The sequence below is a fragment of the Rhinoderma darwinii genome, chromosome 5 (assembly GCF_050947455.1).
Source record: "Rhinoderma darwinii isolate aRhiDar2 chromosome 5, aRhiDar2.hap1, whole genome shotgun sequence".
Classification (NCBI taxonomy): Eukaryota; Metazoa; Chordata; class Amphibia; order Anura; family Rhinodermatidae; genus Rhinoderma; species Rhinoderma darwinii.
In genome coordinates, this window is record NC_134691.1 from 2,297,258 (window position 1) to 2,320,028 (window position 22,771).

General features: G+C 39.4%; 1 protein-coding gene across 1 annotated transcript in view; it reads left to right on the forward strand.

The window, feature by feature from the left end:
* Window positions 1-7,676: 7,676 nt before the first annotated feature.
* The window catches only part of LOC142652292 (uncharacterized), a 29,605-nt gene continuing 14,510 nt past the window's right edge, over window positions 7,677-22,771 (forward strand). Inside the window, exons 1-3 of the mRNA XM_075827943.1 lie at window positions 7,677-7,802; window positions 10,856-12,013; window positions 21,631-21,710. Coding sequence (XP_075684058.1) covers window positions 7,760-7,802; window positions 10,856-12,013; window positions 21,631-21,710 — 1,281 coding nt within the window. The 5' untranslated portion in view covers window positions 7,677-7,759. The remainder of the gene's footprint in view (window positions 7,803-10,855; window positions 12,014-21,630; window positions 21,711-22,771) is intronic.

Genomic DNA, 22,771 nt, shown 5'->3' on the forward strand with positions numbered 1-22,771 from the left:
AGGATGACTGTCGCTGTCAGTCAGTCAGCGCCTTTCATCGACGGAAGCTTCACTGGTACAAAAGGTAGCAGTCGCTTCATTCGTGGAAAGGCGCTGAATGGCCGGCCACGGAACGTATCCGGCCATTCATTACTTCTAATTGTACCTGTGTCCTATAGACACAGGTACAATTATAGTGCAGGAGGAGGGGGCGCTGGTGCCCCCTCTAAGTTGCGCCCGGGGCACATGCCCCGCCTGCCCCCCCTAGCTACGCCCCTGTATACCGGTGTAATCTCTTATATACCGGTGTAATCTCTTATATACCGGTGTAATCTCTTATATACCAGTGTAACCCCTTATATACCAGTGTAACCTCTTATATACCAGTGTAACCTCTTATATACCAGTGTAACCTCTTATATACCAGTGTAACCCCTTATATACCAGTGTAACCCCTTATATACCAGTGTAACCTCTTATATAACAGTGTAACCCCTTATATACCAGTGTAACCTCTTATATACCAGTGTAACCTCTTATATACCAGTGTAACCTCTTATATACCAGTGTAACCTCTTATATACCAGTGTAACCTCTTATATACCAGTGTAACCTCTTATATACCAGTGTAACCTCTTATATACCAGTGTAACCCCTTACATACCAGTGTAATCTCTTATATACCGGTGTAACCCCTTATATACCAGTGTAACCTCTTATATACCAGTGTAACCCCTTATATACCGGTGTAATCTCTTATATACCAGTGTAATCTCTTATATACCAGTGTAACCCCTTATATACCAGTGTAACCCCTTATATACCAGTGTAACCTCTTATATACCAGTGTAACCCCTTATATACCAGTGTAACCTCTTATATACCAGTGTGACCTCTTATATACCAGTGTAACCTCTTATATACCAGTGTAACCTCTTATATACCAGTGTAACCCCTTATATACCGGTGTAACCCCTTATATACCAGTGTAACCCCTTATATACCAGTGTAACCCCTTATATACCAGTGTAACCCCTTATATACCAGTGTAACCTCTTATATACCAGTGTAACCCCTTATATACCAGTGTAACCCCTTATATACCAGTGTAACCCCTTATATACCAGTGTAACCTCTTATATACCAGTGTGACCTCTTATATACCAGTGTAACCCCTTATATACCAGTGTAACCTCTTATATACCAGTGTAACCTCTTATATACCAGTGTAACCTCTTATATACCAGTGTAACCTCTTATATACCAGTGTAACCCCTTATATACCAGTGTAGCCCCTTATATACCGGTGTAACCCCTTATATACCAGTGTAACCCCTTATATACCAGTGTAACCTCTTATATACCAGTGTAACCTCTTATATACCAGTGTAACCCCTTATATACCAGTGTAACCTCTTATATACCAGTGTAATCTCTTATATACCGGTGTAACCCCTTATATACCAGTGTAACCTCTTATATACCGGTGTAACCCCTTATATACAAGTGTAACCCCTTATATACCAGTGTAACCTCTTATATACCAGTGTAACCTCTTATATACCAGTGTAACCCCTTATATACCAGTGTAACCCCTTATATACCAGTGTAACCCCTTATATACCGGTGTAACTCCTTATATACCAGTGTAACCTCCCATTGTCACCCATAGATCTGCCAGGGCTGTGCTTTTTTCTTGCTGCGGTCACACGTTCCTATTAAGGTGCGACCTTTACCAAGATACGCACTGATTTCAGCTTATCACCTCTTATATAATAATAAAGAAAACATAAGACGATCACACCCTGGAATCTGACCAAGCGGCAGAAACCATCACCACGCAGAAGGAATGACAAGAGATAATTACCTGCACCACAAGCCAGATTATAAACGGCGGCTCTGTATAAATGAAGGAAATCGCGCCAGCACCGTGTGGAGATTCTCATTCATATCGTACATGATGCCTGTTTGTCAGCTGATTCGTTTTGTCAAACTTTCACATGGAGAAACTGATATTGTTCTGGAGATTAAAATGTAATATCAAATGCTTGTTTTTTTTACTTATATGGACACTGCACATTATCAGATCTCCTGTCCTGTATACTGGGTGTAATTCTCAGTATCTGTATTATTCTGTATATATGGACACTGCACAGTACCACTTCTCCTGTCCTGTATACTGGGTGTAATTCTCAGTATCTGTATTATTCTGTATATATACACTGCACAGTACCACTTCTCCTGTCCTGTATACTGGGTGTAATTCTCAGTATCTGTATTATTCTGTATATATACACTGCACAGTACCACTTCTCCTGTCCTGTATACTGGGTGTAATTCTCAGTATCTATATTATTCTGTATATATATATACACTGCACAGTACCACTTCTCCTGTCCTGTATACTGGGTGTAATTCTCAGTATCTGTATTATTCTGTATATATGGACACTGCACAGTACTACTTCTCCTGTCCTGTATACTGGGTGTAATTCTCAGTATCTGTATTATTCTGTGTATGTACATATATATATATATATATATATATATATATACACTGCACAGTATCAGATCTCCTGTCCTGTATACTGGGTGTAATTCTCAGTATCTGTATTATTCTGTATATATATATACACTGCACAGTACCACTTCTCCTGTCCTGTATACTGGGTGTAATTCTCAGTATCTGTATTATTATATATATATATATATATATATATATATATATATATATATATATACACTGCACATTACCACTTCTCCTGTCCTGTATACTGGGTGTAATTCTGAGTATCTGTATTATTCTATATATATATATATATATATATATATATATATATATATATATATATATATATATATATATATATATATATATATACACTGCACAGTACCACTTCTCCTGTCCTGTACACTGGGTGTAATTCTCACTATCTGTATTATTGTGTATATACACTGCACAGTACTACTTCTCCTGTCCTGTATACTGGGTGTAATTCTCAGTATCTGTATATTTATACACTGCACAGTACCACTTCGCTTGTCCTGTATACTGGGTGTAATTCTCAGTATCTGTATTATTCTATATGAATAAATTGAACAATACCACTGACCTTCCTTTGTTTGGCCCGGCCCCGAGGCTTCTCAGGAGTCGGGGTGAGGAGGGAGCTTGTGGTTGTCACTATAATTAGAAAACTGCAGAATGTGGGAGAACCAGTTCCCAGCGCTGCACGTTGTATTATTTTCCTCGCTCCATCTCATGTATTGTGTGAATGAACACATAATATGTGACATAGGATTGTGAGGATGCAGGTGACACCCAGATTACACAATAACTTTGTTACTAAATTTATCATCTTTTCGTAAATCTTATAATGCGCTGGAAGCTTCACTATATCCGATTGAATGGGACATTAACAGGACTACTGATCATCCTGCAAAGACTGGACAAGCCGAGCCACAAAGATATGAATATGTTTGTAACCAAAATTTTATTATTGCACTAATGCAACTGCAATAAAAAAAAAAATGACGTAGCGTTGCAAATAGTCATTAATAATCTTGTAAAGCCGTTTAGGTCTCAGTGTGGGAGCGGAGGGGGGCACAGGCATAGAGCACTGAGAGTAGGGAACACCCACTATGCTCTGAACCCGAAGCTCCACAAGCAGCATGTCAGAGAAAGCTGGCCTAGAAATTAAAGCAAGCAATACAGATGTCAGCCAACAGCACAGTGAGACTTGAACCTCTCCAGATACAAAGATAAAAAAATGTAGATCTATTTTAAAGGGGAAATGCAATGAAATGAGCATCTGATATGTGAGAGATATCTGACGTTAGAAATCACATTGGTACAATTCAGGCTAGTGTCAGTCTGCCTAGAAAGTCAGATTTCCAGTATCAGAAATCTCTGAGCAGTGCCAAAGGATTTTGCACGCTCTATAGAGCTCCATTGTCTTGGTGATCAGAGGTGATCCTTCATCTCAGGCTCCTCCCATTTATCATGACATGGCAGATCATCGCTTGGCTGCTTTCTGTCTCATCATTTTCTTGGTTTAGTGTCTCTTTAAATTGAAGCTCTGCTTTAAGGCCGTTTTATTTATGGAATTGCAAAAAAGGGAAACCCGTAATATAACGATACTCTCTTAGTAGCTCATCTTCAGATTTCATAGACACGAGATATTTGTTGTCAGATGCAGCCAGTATGTTGGGAAGTCTATGATGGTCCATAATCAGCAGATCCCACCGATACTGATTCATTTATTTTATTATAATTAGATTAAATCGTTTTTTGTAATTGTTTTTTTACCTAATCCCCTTTTTTGATCTTAAAGTAACATTCCGGGGAAAACTGATACAATGTGTTATGCCTGATGCAGGACCTGGTGGGGGCGGAGCATAACCAGGGATTCAAAGAACATCAAAGAATCAATCCCTGTGTCATGCTCCACCCCCTCAGGCCCAGCTCTAGGCATAAGACAATAATAAATAGACAATAATGTACTGGCTTACCGTATATCTAAACCCAAACTGCCTGTCAATGTACCCTCTACTCTATATGAGCCAGAGAGTCATGGAGTTCGCCCCGATGGACTCCAGTTGTCAATGTACTCATGTAATACCACATTTTCCCTGCAGCGGCCACTGCTGGGAAAATTCCCGGTTGACCCTGACTACCCTCGTAATATCAGCAGATCACCATGGCGGCTCCATTTACAAATTGAATCTCTCTAATGAGACAAACCCTTTAAATATTTTTCAGATATTCTCTAGTTGCCAATTTTTTTTTTTCAGGTATCTTCTAGTGGTAACATTTTTACAAATAGCGACATCTAGTGGTCATATCTGTTACAAATGTTGCCATCTAGTGGCAAAAGCTTTTTAAAAACAGCGCCCTCTAGTGTTAGTTTGACAGATTTGACTACATTAGGGGTTTAAAGTGTCTCTTGAGAGGTAAAATGAGCAGATGGCAGTGGAAGGGTTAAACAACTGAAGAGCAATGGCCGGGATTTACTGAGACATTTTTCTTTTTATTTATTTAGGGAAGTGACAATGCAGAACATGGGTGGGGGGCTGACTATGACCCTCTGCTCAGCCATAGTTATCATGTGATCATATCACGTCTATATACACGATAATGTCCCTGGCAGCATTGAGTTGTGTTGGGAACTCCTATAATAGGGGTAACAACCCCCATCCTCCAATTAGGGAATATTCCCAGGAGATGTAGATTGGGAAACCTGATTTTATACAATTGGGGAGAGGGGGAATTTTTTCCGGAGCTGAACATAGATTAGGAGACCTGAACCCTCCTCGTGGTCATCAGATCAGACTCGCGTGTCGGGTCCTTCTGGTCGTGGTGACTCAATCAGGGCAATAATAATATTGATCAGAGATACAATTCCACAATATAATATTTATCGAGTTCTCGGCCGGAGCACCGGGTCGGTGAATGAGATATAAGATCTACCCCCAGGACGGGAGACGTCTTTATTACGTCCTATAATCTGATGAGTCAGTGGAGTTGCTGTCAAGGAGAAAAACAAGGCGGCTTTCTTCCAAAAACAGTGCCATGCCTGTCTAAAGGTTATGTCTGGTATTGCAGCTCAGCTCTATTAAAGTGAGTGGGGCGGAGCTGCAATACCTCACACAACCTGTGTACAGTTGTGGCGCTGTTTTTAGAAGAAAGTAGCAATTTTTTTCATCCTGCAGAACCCCTTTAAAATCAAGAGCCAGATCAACATTAAAGGCGTCACCTCCGTTTTTTCTTTCTTAATAAAGTTTAAGGGAGATCTCTGCTGGTGACAATCTCTTTTTGTTAGTAGGTTTCCCCGAAAATAAGCTGATCCGAGGTGTCCTACTGCTAGGACCCCCGGCAATCATCTGTACTGTGCGGGGGAACATGCCAGCATGTGTTTTGTTTACCTGCAGCGCCTCCACAGTAAAAATTAAGTATTACATTGCAAGGACATGTTGGGTCCTCCAGAGAGAGAGAGAGACCATCGCTAATTGATGGAGATCCAGAATGATGGATCCCCCTCACTCCCTCAGAATACCATAATAAGACATTTGAAAATGGATTTTCTAAACCAGACATCCCTTAAACCATTGTATCATTAAATATTCCGAAACTTTCTGATATACTTTGTTATGCTGCTACTCACCACGTCCAACATTTCTGCTTGCTGTCAGTGAATGGAAGCATTCTTGTTAACATCCAAAAGCTAATAAATCTATGCTGACCTAACCCTGCTCACACAGCTGAAGAGCTTGTAAGAAAGAAGAGCTCTGATATTTTGTAATGAACCATGCCTCTGTGTAAGCAGCGCATTATCAGGATGACCTTTCAACCTTTGCATGTAAACAATGCGTGTTTTCATTCACAGACAGCAATCTGAGATATTGAAAATGGCGAAGAACTGAGATGCAGAGAATACAAAAAAGTTGCAGAACTTTTCATTTTACAATGATTAAGCTTCATGAGTTTAGGGGGTCTGGTCCGGGGGATTGTATTCGTTTCTGGGGTCTGTATTTATTTAGGGGGTCTGGGGACTGTATAAGTTTCTGGGGTCTGTATTTATTTGAGGGGTCTGGTCTGGGGGATTGTATTAGTTTATGGGGTTTGTATTTATTTTGGGGTTCTAGTCTGGGGGATTGTATTAGTTTCTGGGGGTCTGTATTTATTTGGGGGGTCTGGTCTGGGGGTTTGTATTAGTTTATGGGGTTTTGGATTTATTTGGGGGGTCTGGTGTGGGGGATTGTATTTGTTTATGGGGTCTGTATTTATTTAGGGGGTCTGGTGTGGGGGATTATATTAGTTTATGGGGTCTGTATTTATTTGGGGGGTCTGGTGTGGGGGATTATATTAGTTTATGGGGTCTGTATTTATTTGGGGGGTCTGGTCTGGGGGATTGTATTGGTTTAGGGAGTTTGTATTTATTTAGGGGGTCTGGTCTGGGGGATTGTATTGGTTTAGGGAGTTTGTATTTATTTGGGGGGTCTGGTCTGGGGGATTATATTAGTTTATGGGGTCTGTATTTATTTGGGGGGTCTGGTGTGGGGGATTATATTAGTTTATGGGGTCTGTATTTATTTGGGGGGTCTGGTGTGGGGGATTATATTAGTTTATGGGGTCTGTATTTATTTGGGGGGTCTGGTCTGGGGGATTGTATTGGTTTAGGGAGTTTGTATTTATTTGGGGGGTCTGGTCTGGGGGATTGTATTGGTTTAGGGAGTTTGTATTTATTTAGGGGGTCTGGTCTAGGACCTGAAGCTTCCAACTCTTTCAAAATCTGATGTCCCTTCTCATAAATTGTCAGGTTTGGTTTTCTGTGAAAACTGGGTAACAATATGGCCACCATTACAGCACCTTTAAAGACGACCACCCAGCTTTCTCAGATTCCTGAATGACAACCTGCCTAGTCATGCAGAGAAATGGGATGTATCACTTAATAACTGGGCAGCTTTGCCTTTCTGGAGTCTCGAGAAGCTGGGTGACCTCCCTCGTTTCCCAGCTTTTTGAAGGTCACCGATGTCTACGAGACGACGGCGTGATAGGATTATTTACATCTTGCAGAGGAGGGCGGCTCAGGATCTTACGTGATTTCCTTGTATTGTCTCCTTTTATTCCTGTATGTGTTTGTGCATTGTATTAAGTTGTGTCATACGAGCGTCACACCCAGATCAGCGCTGACACCTCCAGTCTCCATATCTCAGGATCCGTGGACACAACTCGTATCCCATATAATAATCATCCACCGGATCATCTGATCGCAGCCGTCGCCATGTTTTTCTCTCTGACGCCATTCTTGGCGCTGGTGCTCTATGGTGAGTCTGACGTTCCTCCTATTAATAATCCTAATACTGGTAATTGTATATGTAACGAGGATCCGGCGCAGGAGGACGACCTCACTTTATAGGATCTTCCACGATACAGGAGGTGCCGGTGCCAAACCATAGAAAATTATACTTGACGCCAGAACTTTGATGGCGCCTTTGTGGGCTGTTATTTTTGGGTACACCTAAGCACACTTTAAAAAAAGATTCCTTTTGTTAGCAAAGAACGGTGAAAAGTTAACAAGACGTGCTCCAACTTGGCGCGAAAATAGTTTGGCGCTTGTTTACGGAAAATTATCACATGCTCAAACTGAAAACTAAGAGATAGAAGAAAAACATGCGAAGAAAAGTGGCAGAGATGTGTTATAAATATGGGCGACATGTTTGGGTTAGACACGCGGTATAATTGGCGCCAAGACGTTCTGGGATTTTGTTTTTCCAGTCTCAGGCCTACGTATTTTGATTTTGTATGTTTGACCTTTTTTTTTTTTTTCTACTTTTTTCCCCTGCAAATCCGGACTAAACGTCATAATGTTTTCTCCTCTGTTTATGACTAAATTCAGAATTACCAGAGAGAAGTGCATGATGGGAGATCAGAGAGTCGCTACACAATTAGATCGCAGCCGCTAGATCATGTGACTGACTGCTGAATGTAAATGAACTGCTGTATGTTTCCAATGAATCTTTGATTTAGCTTTGGATGTGTCCGGAGTAGAGAATATATGATCCGTTTCCCAGCACGATATAAATGTTAAATCTACTTAATATGGCTTAAAACAACAAAAAAGTTAGCACTTAGTTTTACTCCTCGGTCCCTTACACCAATGACACAAAGACATGTGATTACAGCAGCCAATCACTGGCCACAGTGGTGATGACATCACATATATGATGTCATCACTGCAGCAGCATCAATAAAAACTGACGAGGGACCAGTGAGCTGACGGAACCAGAGTGTTGCGGGGGGGGGGGGGGTTGATAGGTAAATACATAATTATATTGTAATGTCATTTCAAACCATATCCAGTTCTTTAAAAAAAACAAATGTTATGTAGCTGGAAACCCCCTTTAATATGAAGCTCCATCTTTGGTGTCTTTAGAACACCGTAAAATACAAGGAAATTGCATAAATAATAATTCCCTAATGTAATATTCTTTCAGAATCTCTCCCTTTCACCAATGTATACTATATACTGTATGTAGAAAATGCCGGATGGGGCAGGGGAGGCATCAAACCCCAAACCAGACACTAAAATAAATTTAGTCCCTCAGACCCCAAAATTAATTAAGACACCAGCTCAGATCCCTAAATGAATTCAGACCCCCATAAACATGAGCTTACAGATTAAGTCACTCACTGCATGCAGGCACACGTAGGCTCGCTCACTACACATGCACGCACACGTAGGCTCGCTCACTACACATGCATGCACACGTAGGCTCGCTCACTACACACATGCGCAAACAAAGGAACGCTAACACATACAGAAACACCTATGTACATGCATATTTGTGTACAAACACACTAACCAATTACGTCAAACATATGCACGCTCACTACACATATGCACGCTCACTACATACATGCACGCTCACTACATACATGCACGCTCACTACACACATACACGCTCACTACACAAATGCACGCTCACTACATACATGCACGCTCACTACACACATGCACGCTCACTACACACATGCACGCTCACTACACAAATGCACGCTCACTACATACATGCACGCTCACTACACACATGCACGCTCACTACACACATGCACGCTCACTACACAAATGCACGCTCACAACATACATGCACGCTCACTACATACATGCACGCTCACTACACACATGCACGCTCACTACACAAATTCACGCTCACTACACACATTCACGCTCACTACACACATGCACGCTCACTACACACATCCACGGTCACTAAATACATGCACACTCACTACACACATGCACGCTCACTACACATATGCACGCTCACTACATAAATGCACGCTTATTACATACATGCACGCTCACTACACACATGCACACTCATTACATAAATGCACGCTTATTACATACATGCACTCTCACTACACACATCCACGCTCACTACACACATGCACGCTCAATACACACATGCACACTCAATACATACATGCACGCTCACTACACATATACACGCTCACTACACACATGCACGCTCACTACACACATGCACGCTCACTACACAAATGCACGCTCATTACATACATGCACGCTCACTGCATACATGCACGCTCACTACATACATGCACGCTCACTACACACATCCATGCTCACTACACACATGCACGCTCACTAAATACATGCACGCTCGCTACACACATCCACGCTCACTACATACATGCACGCTCACTACATACATGCACGCTCACTACATACATGCACGCTCACTACATACATGCACGCTCACTATACACATCCACGGTCACTACACACATACACGCTCACTTACACTATGTAAATAAAGACAATGCATATATTAAAACATACATATGAACACACACACGCGAAATGAGACCTTACAGCTTAACTCATGTAGGAGAGGGGCAGTGTGGGTGGTGGGCAGCAGGGGGCAACAATCTAAACAAGAGAGTGCAGTAATACTGACTTCATAAGCAGTCACTCATTGGCTGAGACATGTAATGCTGAGGTCCTGTGCCCATCGTATACTATACAGCTAGAAGAAGTCCGTATTACTGCAGACACTCTGCCTCTGCTGCCGGATGTGACTGGTTTGCTAGTGGCAGCAGTTGCTGCTCATGAATATTTTTTTTTACAAAACTGGAACCAATAAAGTGCCATCCTCTAAATTCCATAAAGTATGTGGGACATTTTCTATGCCAAGCGTTGGCCAGCCCATGCCAGGTAACACCATTGTAGATTTATCTGATGGAGCAAAATTTTGCAGATGCAACTTTTTATTCATTCAGCTACATCTGTCCAACTTGCATCTAATTCTCATACACCTGCACGCTGATTTCATACTTTATGTTTCTGTTTTAGTTCCTACAGCAGCATCTCCTCATAATCTCGTCAGCGACGCTACCACGATGCCTCCAAGCACCTTAACAAGAAACGTCAGTGCAGAATTACCACCAGCAGACCTTGGTGTCTCTCCAACCAATGCTGTGGATCCAAGATTTACTCCTCATCCCACAACTCATCAGAACAGAGTGATGGATTCAAGTGCATTCCCGATAAAAATGTCAGAACCTCCACCCAGCAAACGTATGAGGGAAATCACTATGGGTCAAGTTATACAAAAAGAAGACTCAACGCCCTCAAATACCACTGCAGAAGCTAGCTCCAGTATATCAACTATAGATACCCATACCTCATCATCAACCTTCAAACCTCATGGTAGCACACCACCACCTATCATTCAGGAGACCGGATTTACAGCGACTTTGGTTACAACTGGAGCCAAGACCATATTCCCATCAACAGAGGTCACCAGTATTCCACCACAGCGCTCTACTAACATTGACGATGGAGCACACCCCACTGCAGATACACCCAGTCATCAAGGAACATCTCAACTAATGGGTTCCTCATCTAAATCTACCACAAATCCACCAGACATCTCTGTGTCAACATCACCATCTTCCATTGCATTGGTCACAAGTAAAACCACGGCCACCACAATGCAGAAGACAACTAAATGGTTGACAAATAATATGCCAACAATTATATCAGAAGCTTCTATATCTGCACTGATGGCACCCAAAATGACAGCCCCCACAATGATGCCACTAAGGTCTAAAGTCACTGACCCCATGTCATCATCTACCACAACCATATCAATAATTCCTAATATCACTGGCACCATCTTACCAGCTATATCAACTACCCGAAAAACTTTTACCGAGATTTGTTCCAAGTCTCCAGCTACAATGTCTGCACCAAGTCCTCCTGGTATGATTACTACTACTTCACTATCTATCATATCTACACTGGTACCTCCTAGTGTGACTGCCACCGTGCCACCACCAACTGCATCTACACTGATACCAATGGATATGAATGGCACAACACTAGTTATCAGAACGACACAGACACCTGTTAGAGTAAATGAGACAACACCAACCTCTACTGCATCTACACCCATAGCAATGAATGCCACCACACCACCAGCTATGACAACTCCACCAATGCCTCCAGGTAAATATCTCACCATATCACTAGTTTAGCCTACTGCTTATAGTATGACAACCACCATGCGACCTGTTTCCAGATCGACACTTCTTGATACATCTGTACTAAAATTTTCTGTTAAGACTTCCTAACATAACTGTTCCAATACCTTCCATAGTAACTGGTACCACAGAAATCAATGCCATGAATCATCTGACCCAATAAGGTATAAGGGCTCATTCACATCAGCGTCCGCTTTCTGTTGATGGTTTCCGTCGGAGGAACCCATCAATGCATAGGCAAACGGAAACCATAGCGTCCGTTTGCATTACCATTGATTTCAATGGTAATGCTTCCGTTACTAATGGTTTCCGTTTGTCTCCGTTCTGTAGCATTTCCGTTGTTTTGACGGAAACAATAGCGCAGTCGACTGCAGTAGTTATATTCTTGTATATAGGAGCAGTATTAGAGGTGTTGTATACTTATATATAGGAGCAGTATTATAGTAGTTATATTCTTGTATATAGGAGCAGTATTATAGTAGTTATATTCTTGTATATAGGGGGCAGTATTATAGAAATTTTATTCTTGTATATATGAGCAGTATTATAGTAGTTATATTATTGTATATAGGAGCAGTATTATAGTAGATATATTATTGTATATAGGAGCAGTATTATAGTAGATATATTCTTGTATATATAGGGGGCAGTATTATAGTAGTTATATTCTTGTATATAGGGCCAGTATTATAGTAGTTATATTGCTGTATATAGGAGCAGTATTATAGTAGTTATATTCTTGTATATAGGAGCAGTATTATAGTAGTTATATTCTTGTATGTAGGAGCAGTATTATAGTAGTTATATTCTTGTATATAGGAGCAGTATTATAGTAGTTATATTCTTGTATATAGGAGCAGTATTATAGTAGTTATATTCTTGTATATAGGAGCAGTATTATAGTAGTTATATTCTTGTATATAGGAGCAGTATTATAGTAGTTATATTCTTGTATATAGGAGCAGTATTATAGTAGTTATATTCTTGTATATAGGAGCAGTATTAGGGTATGTTCACACGGCCTATTTACGGACGTAAATCGGGCGTTTTTGCCCCGAATTACGCCCGAAAATAGCGCCTCAATAGCGCTGACAAACATCTGCCCATTGAAAGCAATGGGCAGACGTTTGTCTGTTCACACGAGGCGTATATTTACGCGCCGCTGTCAAATGACGGCGCGCAAATAGACGCCCGCGTCAAAGAAGTGACCTGTCACTTCTTTGGCCGTAATTGGAGCCGCTATTCATTGACTCCAATGAATAGCAGCGCTAATTACGGCCGTAATTGACGCGGCGTTCAAGCGCCTGCACATGCCGGTACGGCTGAAATTACGGGGATGTTTTCAGGCTGAAACATCCCCGTAATTTCAGCCGTTACGGATCCCCGCCGTGTGAACATACCCTTATAGTAGTTATATTCTTGTATATAGGGGCAGTGTTATAGTAGTTATATTCTTGTATATAGGAGCAGTATTATAGTAGTTATATTCTTGTATATTGGAGCTGTATTATGGTAGTTATATTCTTGTATATGGAGGCAGTATTATAGTAGTTATAGTCTTGTATATAGGAGCAGTATTATAGTAGTTATATTCTTGTATATAGGAGCAGTATTATGGTAGTTATATTCTTGTATATGGGGGCAGTATTATAGTAGTTATATTCTTGTATATAGGGGGCAGTATTATAGTAGTTATATTCTTGTATATAGGGGGCAGTATTATAGTAGTTATATTCTTGTATATAGGGGGCAGTATTATAGTAGTCATATTTTTGTATATAGGAGCAGTATTATAGTAGTTATATTTTTGTATATAGGGGCAGTATTATAGTAGTTATATTCTTGTATATAGGAGCAGTATTATAGTAGTTATGCTCTTGTATATAGGATCAGTATTATAGTAGTTATATTCTTGTATATAGGGGCAGTATTATAGTAGTTATCTTCTTGTATATAGGGGCAGTATTATAGTAGTTATATTCTTGTATATAGGGGGCAGTATTATAGTAGTTATATTCTTGTATATAGGGGGCAGTATTATAGAAATTTTATTCTTGTATATATGAGCAGTATTATAGTAGTTATATTATTGTATATAGGAGCAGTATTATAGTAGATATATTATTGTATATAGGAGCAGTATTATAGTAGATATATTCTTGTATATATAGGGGGCAGTATTATAGTAGTTATATTCTTGTATATAGGGCCAGTATTATAGTAGTTATATTGCTGTATATAGGAGCAGTATTATAGTAGTTATATTCTTGTATATAGGAGCAGTATTATAGTAGTTATATTCTTGTATGTAGGAGCAGTATTATAGTAGTTATATTCTTGTATATAGGAGCAGTATTATAGTAGTTATATTCTTGTATATAGGAGCAGTATTATAGTAGTTATATTCTTGTATATAGGAGCAGTATTATAGTAGTTATATTCTTGTATATAGGAGCAGTATTATAGTAGTTATATTCTTGTATATAGGGGCAGTGTTATAGTAGTTATATTCTTGTATATAGGAGCAGTATTATGGTAGTTATATTCTTGTATATGGAGGCAGTATTATAGTAGTTATAGTCTTGTATATAGGAGCAGTATTATAGTAGTTATATTCTTGTATATAGGAGCAGTATTATGGTAGTTATATTCTTGTATATGGGGGCAGTATTATAGTAGTTATATTCTTGTATATAGGAGCAGTATTATGGTAGTTATATTCTTGTATATAGGGGCAGTATTATAGTAGTTATATTCTTGTATATAGGGGGCAGTATTATAGTAGTTATATTCTTGTATATAGGAGCAGTATTATGGTAGTTATATTCTTGTATATAGGGGCAGTATTATAGTAGTTATATTCTTGTATATAGGGGGCAGTATTATAGTAGTTATATTCTTGTATATAGGAGCAGTATTATAGTAGTTATATTCTTGTATATAGGGGCAGTATTATAGTAGTTATATTCTTGTATATAGGGGCAGTATTATAGTAGTTATATTCTTGTATATAGGGGGCAGTATTATAGTAGTTATATTCTTGTATATAGGGGCAGTGTTATAGTAGTTATATTCTTGTATATAGGGGGCAGTGTTATAGTAGTTATATTCTTGTATATAGGGGGCAGTATTATAGTAGTTATATTCTTGTATATAGGGGCAGTATTATAGTAGTTATATTCTTGTATGTAGGGGCAGTATTATAGTAGTTATATTCTTGTATATGGGGGGCAGTATTATAGTAGTTATATTCTTGTATATAGGGGCAGTATTATAGTAGTTATATTCTTGTATATAGAGCCAGTATTATAGTAGTTATATTCTTGTATATAGGGGCAGTATTATAGTAGTTGTATTCTTGTATATAGGAGCAGTATTATAGTAGTTATATTCTTGTATGTAGGAGCAGTATTATAGTAGCTATATTCTTGTATATAGGGGCAGTATTATAGTAGTTATATTCTTGTATATGGGGCAGTATTATAGTAGTTATATTTTTGTATATAGGAGCAGTATTATAGTAGTTATATTCTTGTATATAGGGGGCAGTATTATAGAAATTTTATTCTTGTATATATGAGCAGTATTATAGTAGTTATATTATTGTATATAGGAGCAGTATTATAGTAGATATATTATTGTATATAGGAGCAGTATTATAGTTGATATAATCTTGTATATATAGGGGGCAGTATTATAGTAGTTATATTGTTGTATATAGGAGCAGTATTATAGTAGTTATATTCTTGTATGTAGGAGCAGTATTATAGTAGTTATATTCTTGTATGTAGGAGCAGTATTATAGTAGTTATATTCTTGTATGTAGGAGCAGTATTATAGTAGTTATATTCTTGTATATAGGAGCAGTATTATAGTAGTTATATTCTTGTATATAGGAGCAGTATTAGGGCGGGTTCACACATGGCGGAATTTCACTTAAATTCCGCTGCGGACACTCCGCAGCGTTAATCCGCAGCGGAGCCGTTTCTCCATTGACTTTCACTTTAATTTAGCAGTGTTCGTTTACACGATGCGTACAATTCCGCTGCGGAGCATAGGCTGCGGAGCGGAATTTGGTGTCCGCAGCATGCTCTGTCTGTTGCGGAGCAGTGGCGGACTGGTTGCGGACTCATGGCGGAATTTCTCCATTGACTTCAATGGAGAGTCAAAATTCCGCAATGAAGTCCGCAGATCTTATGTGTGCTGCGGAGCGTATTGTTTTTACTACCATGACATTTCTTCATTCTGGCTGGACCTATGTATTTCTAGGTCTACAGCCAGACTGAGGAAGTCAATGGGGCTCCCGTAATGACGGGAGCGTTGCTAGGAGACGTCTGTAAATAGTCACTGTCCAGGGTGCTGAAAGAGTTACGCGATCGGCAGTAACTGTTTCTGCACCCGGGACAGTGACTACCGATCTCAATATACATGTATCTGTAAAAAAAAATATAAGTTCATACTTACCGAGAACTCCCTGCGTCTGTCTCCAGTCCGGCCTCCCAGGATGACGTTTCAGTGTAAGTGACGGCTGCAGCCAATCACAGGCCAAGCACAGGCTGCAGCGGTCACATGGACTGGAGCGTCATCCAGGGAGGTCGGGCTGGATGCCGAAAGAGGGACGCGTCACCAAGACAACGGGCGGTAAGTATGAATTTCTTTGACTTTCACTAGGGAAAGTGCTGTCCCTTCTCTCTATCCTGCACTGAATAGGGAGAAGGGAAGCACTTTTCCTGCAGTCCGCAGCGGCCAGTCCGCATCAATTTTCTGCACATTTTGTGCAGATCCGCAGCCGTAATCCGCAACCCGGATTAGGTGCGGCATTGATGCGGACAGTTGCGGAGGAATTCCGCCATGTGTGGTCATGCCCTAATAGTAGTTATATTCTTGTATATAGGAGCAGTATTATAGTAGTTATATTCTTGTATATAGGAGCAGTATTATAGTAGTTATATTCTTGTATATAGGGGCAGTGTTATAGTAGTTATATTCTTGTATATAGGAGCAGTATTATGGTAGTTATATTCTTGTATATGGAGGCAGTATTATAGTAGTTATAGTCTTGTATATAGGAGCAGTATTATAGTAGTTATATTCTTCTATATAGGAGCAGTATTATGGTAGTTATATTCTTGTATATGGGGGCAGTATTATAGTAGTTATATTCTTGTATATAGGAGCAGTATTATGGTAGTTATATTCTTGTATATAGGGGCAGTATTATAGTAGTTATATTCTTGTATATAGGGGGCAGTATTATAGTAGTTATATTCTTGTATATAGGGGGCAGTATTATAGTAGTTATATTCTTGTATATAGGAGCAGTATTATAGTAGTTATATTTTTGTATATAGGGGCAGTATTATAGTATTTATATTCTTGTATATAGGAGCAGTATTAGGGTATGTGCACACACACTAATTACGTCCGTAATTGACGGACGTATTTCGGCCGCAAGTCCCGGACCGAACTCAGTGCAGGGAGCCGGGCTCCTAGCATCATACTTATGTACGATGCTAGGAGTCCCTGCCTCTCCGTGGAACTACTGTCCCGTACTGAAAACATGATTACAGTACGGGAGAGTTGTCCTGCAGAGAGGCAGGGACTCCTAGCAGCGTATATAACTATGATGCTAGGAGCCCGGCTCCCTGCACTGTGTTCGGTCCGGTACCTGCGGCCGAAATACGTCCGTCAATTACGGACGTAATTAGTGTGTGTGCACATACCCTTATAGTAGTTATGTTCTTGTATATAGGATCAGTATTATAGTAGTTATATTCTTGTATATAGGGGCAGTATTATAGTAGTTATATTCTTGTATATAGGGGCAGTATTATAGTAGTTATATTCTTGTATATAGGGGGCAGTATTATACTAGTTATATTCTTGTATATAGGGGCAGTGTTATAGTAGTTATATTCTTGTATATAGGGACAGTATTATAGTAGTTATATTCTTGTATATAGGGGGCAGTATTATAGTAGTTATATTCTTGTATATAGGGGCAGTATTATAGTAGTTATATTCTTGTATATAGGGGCAGTATTATAGTAGTTATATTCTTGTATATAGGGGGCAGTATTATAGTAGTTATATTCTTGTATATAGGGGCAGTATTATAGTAGTTATATTCTTGTATATGGGGGCAGTATTATAGTAGTTATATTCTTGTATATAGGAGGCAGTATTATAGTAGTTATATTCTTGTATATGGGGGCAGTATTATAGTAGTTATATTCTTGTCTATAGGGGCAGTATTATAGTAGTTATATTCTTGTATATAGGAGCAGTATTATAGTAGTTATATTCTTGTATATAGAGCCAGTATTATAGTAGTTATATTCTTGTATATAGGGGCAGTATTATAGTAGTTGTATTCTTGTATATAGGAGCAGTATTATAGTAGTTATATTCTTGTATGTAGGAGCAGTATTATAGTAGTTATATTCTTGTATATAGGGGCAGTATTATAGTAGTTATATTCTTGTATATGGGGGGCAGTATTATAGTAGTTATATTGTTGTATATAGGGGCAGTATTATAGTAGTTATATTCTTGTATATAGAGCCAGTATTATAGTAGTTATATTCTTGTATATAGGGGCAGTATTATAGTAGTTATATTCTTGTATATAGGAGCAGTATTATAGTAGTTATATTCTTGTATGTAGGAGCAGTATTATAGTAGCTATATTCTTGTATATAGGGGCAGTATTATAGTAGTTATATTCTTGTATATGGGGCAGTATTATAGTAGTTATATTCTTGTATATAGGAGCATTATTATAGTAGTTATATTCTTGTATATAGGGGGGCAGTATTATATTAGTTATATTCTTGTATATAGGGGCAGTATTATAGTGGTTATATTCTTGTATATAGGGGGCAGTATTATAGTAGTTATATTCTTGTATATAGGAGCAGTATTATAGTAGTTATATTCTTGTATATAGGGGGCAGTATTAGGGCATGACCACACATGGCGGATTTCCTCCGCAACTGTCCGCATCAATGCCGCACCTAATCCGGGTTGCGGATTACGGCTGCGGATCTGCACAAAATGTGCAGAAAATTGATGCGGACTAGCTGCTGCGGACTGCGGGAAAAGTGCTTCCCTTCTCCCTATCAGTGCAGGATAGAGAGAAGGGACAGCACTTTCCCTAGTGAAAGTAAAAGAAATTCATACTTACCGCCCGTTGTCTTTATGACGCGTCCCTCCTTCGGCATCCAGCCCGACCTCCCTGGATGACGCGCCAGTCCATGTGACCGCTGCAGCCTGTGCTTGGCCTGTGATTGGCTGCAGCCGTCACTTACACTGAAACGTCATCCTGGGAGGCCGGACTGGAGACAGACGCAGGGAGTTCTCGGTAAGTATGAACTTCATTTTTTTTTACAGATAGATGTATATTGAGATCGGTAGTCACTGTCCCGGGTGCTGAAACAGTTACTGCCGATCGCTTAACTCTTTCAGCACCCTGGACAGTGACTATTTACTGACGTCTCCTAGCAACGCTCCCGTCATTACGGGAGCCCCATTGACTTCCTCAGTCTGGCTGTAGACCTAGAAATACATAGGTCCAGCCAGAATGAAGAAATGTCAAGTTAAAAAAGCAAGACGCATCCGCAGCACACATGACATGTGCATGACAGCTGCGGACTTCATTGCGGAACTTTGAATCTCCATTGAAGTCAATGGAGAAATTCCGCCATGAGTCCGCCACTGCTCCGCAACAGACAGAGCATGCTGCGGACACCAAATTCCGCTCCGCAGCCTATGCTCCGCAGCGGAATTGTACGCATCGTGTAAACGAACACTGCTAAATTAAAGTGAAAGTCAATGGAGAAACGGCTCCGCTGCGGATTAACGCTGCGGAGTGTCCGCAGCGGAATTTAAGTGAAATTCCGCCATGTGTGAACCCGCCCTTATAGTAGTTATATTCTTGTACATAGGGGGCAGTATTATAGTAGTTATATTCTTGTATACAGGGGCAGTATTATAGTAGTTATATTCTTGTATATAGGGGGCAGTAATATAGTAGTTATATTCTTGTATATGGGGGCAGGATTATAGTAGTTATATTCTTGTATATGGAGGCAGTATTATAGTAGTTATAGTCTTGTATATAGGAGCAGTATTATAGTAGTTATATTCTTGTATATAGGAGCAGTATTATGGTAGTTATATTCTTGTATATGGGGGCAGTATTATAGTAGTTATATTCTTGTATATAGGAGCAGTATTATGGTAGTTATATTCTTGTATATAGGGGCAGTATTATAGTAGTTATATTCTTGTATATAGGGGGCAGTATTATAGTAGTTATATTTTTGTATATAGGAGCAGTATTATAGTAGTTATATTTTTGTATATAGGGGCAGTATTATAGTAGTTATATTCTTGTATATAGGAGCAGTATTATAGTAGTTATGTTCTTGTATATAGGATCAGTATTATAGTAGTTATATTCTTGTATATAGGGGCAGTATTATAGTAGTTATATTCTTGTATATAGGGGCAGTATTATAGTAGTTATATTCTTGTATATAGGGGGCAGTATTATAGTAGTTATATTCTTGTATATAGGAGCAGTATTATAGTAGTTATATTCTTGTATGTAGGAGCAGTATTATAGTAGTTATATTCTTGTATATAGGAGCAGTATTATAGTAGTTATATTCTTGTATATAGGTGCAGTATTATAGTAGTTATATTCTTGTATATAGGGGGCAGTATTATAGTAGTTATATTCTTGTATATAGGGACAGTATTATAGTAGTTATATTCTTGTATATAGGAGGCAGTATTATAGTAGTTATATTCTTGTATATAGGGTGCAGTATTACTGTAGTTATATTCTTGTATATAGGGGGCAGTATTATAGTAGTTATATTCTTGTATATAGGGGGCAGTATTACTGTAGTTATATTCTTGTAAATAGGAGCAGTATTATAGTAGTTATATTCTTGTATATAGGGGCAGTATTATGGTAGTTATATTCTTGTATATAGGGGGCAGTATTATAGTTGTTGTATTCTTGTATATAGGAGGCAGTATTATAGTAGTTATATTCTTGTAAATGATGGCAGTATTATAGTAGTTATATTCTTGTATATAGAAGCAGTATTATAGTATTTATATTCTTGTATATAGGAGCAGTATTATAGTAGTTATATTCTTGTATATAGGAGCAGTATTATAGTAGTTATATTCTTGTATATGGGGGCAGTATTATAGTAGTAATATTATTGTATATAGGAGCAGTATTATAGTAGTTATATTCTTGTACATAGGGGGCAGTATTATAGTAGTTATATTCTTGTATATAGGAGCAGTATTATAGTAGTTATATTCTTGTATATAGGGTGCAGTATTATAGTAGTTATATTCTTGTATATAGGAGCAGTATTATAGTAGTTATATTCTTGTATATGGGGGCAGTATTATAGTAGTAATATTATTGAACATAGGGGGCATAAGGAGTAGTGATTTGTTCCCGGGACTATCAGTTATCGGTTGTGGATATCAAGCATTTTAGCATGCATGTTATAATCTGATGTAATGTTAATATTTGCTGTTTCTTTGCAGGGAGAGTAATATTAAGCGTGACATTGAAAATTTCTCCCACCACAAACTTTGCTGTTGCAATGCGAAAACTTTTACAACAGGTAATTATAATGGTCACAATCTCATGTTCAGATAAAACTAAAAAAAAACGTAACTTTGTGATAAAATGTTGTCCTGGGAAGACTTTCCACAAAATCGACCATAGGAATTTGTGGCCATTCAGGCGGTGACGTTGAGGGAGAAGTTCTGGCTCGCAATCAGGGTTCCATGGAGTTCTCCTGGCATCGCCCAAACCTAGATTAGTCCATCATGGGACTGCCACCTAGCGTTCCATCATTTACCACTTGCTGACCACGCTGCTCCAGTCCATTGGCAGCGTGCTTTTCACCACAATAGCCTGTAAAGGGTCATTTGAATGCTCCCTCTCCTTATGTAAAATTGTGCTTGTTTGCCTTGAAATTTTTGTATCCAGCTTTAAACGTTCGTTTTTGACATGATATGCATATAATATACTGTCGCCATATGTATAATTGCGTGTGCTGTGCACCTTGTTTCCCTTTGGTGATGAAGGTCTTGGGGGCCGTCATACGCGGCCTCCGCTACCAAACCCTGCGAACACTGCAGGAGGAGGTGACAGACAGCAGAGCGGGCCTATGCAGAGCCTGAAACTGATGTAGTATTGAGTGTTGTGGCGCTGTGTTGTGTGCAAGTACGCTAGATAGTGGGAGACAGAGAGTAGGATTTTAAGGGGGAGAACTGGCGCCACTGGGGGAGTGTGCGACTAGACCAAGTGAGGTGTTGAGGGACCCCGTGTCCCAGTGACTACAGGTACCGTGAGGCTGGTAGTGTGCTGTGAAGTGTAGCAAAGGGACACCACAGATATGAGGTGCAGAGCGGATCTGGGGAGTCGTTATAAAACTGTTGGCAAATCCACTGTGAGGACATTAGAACCAACGCTTATTGGTAAGTTGCTGCCCTGAGGCCCAGCGAGTGTCCTGTACAGATAACAGACTGATGCCTGTACAAGAGAGAGAGTGTTCTGAGTCATGTATGTTGCACGGTTACAATCGTGGGGAAAACTCGGTGAAGGGTAGTGGCGAAGCAAACAGGAGGACACCTGGAGACAAAGGGCATATAAACTAAGTGACTGGTGCAACCCCGC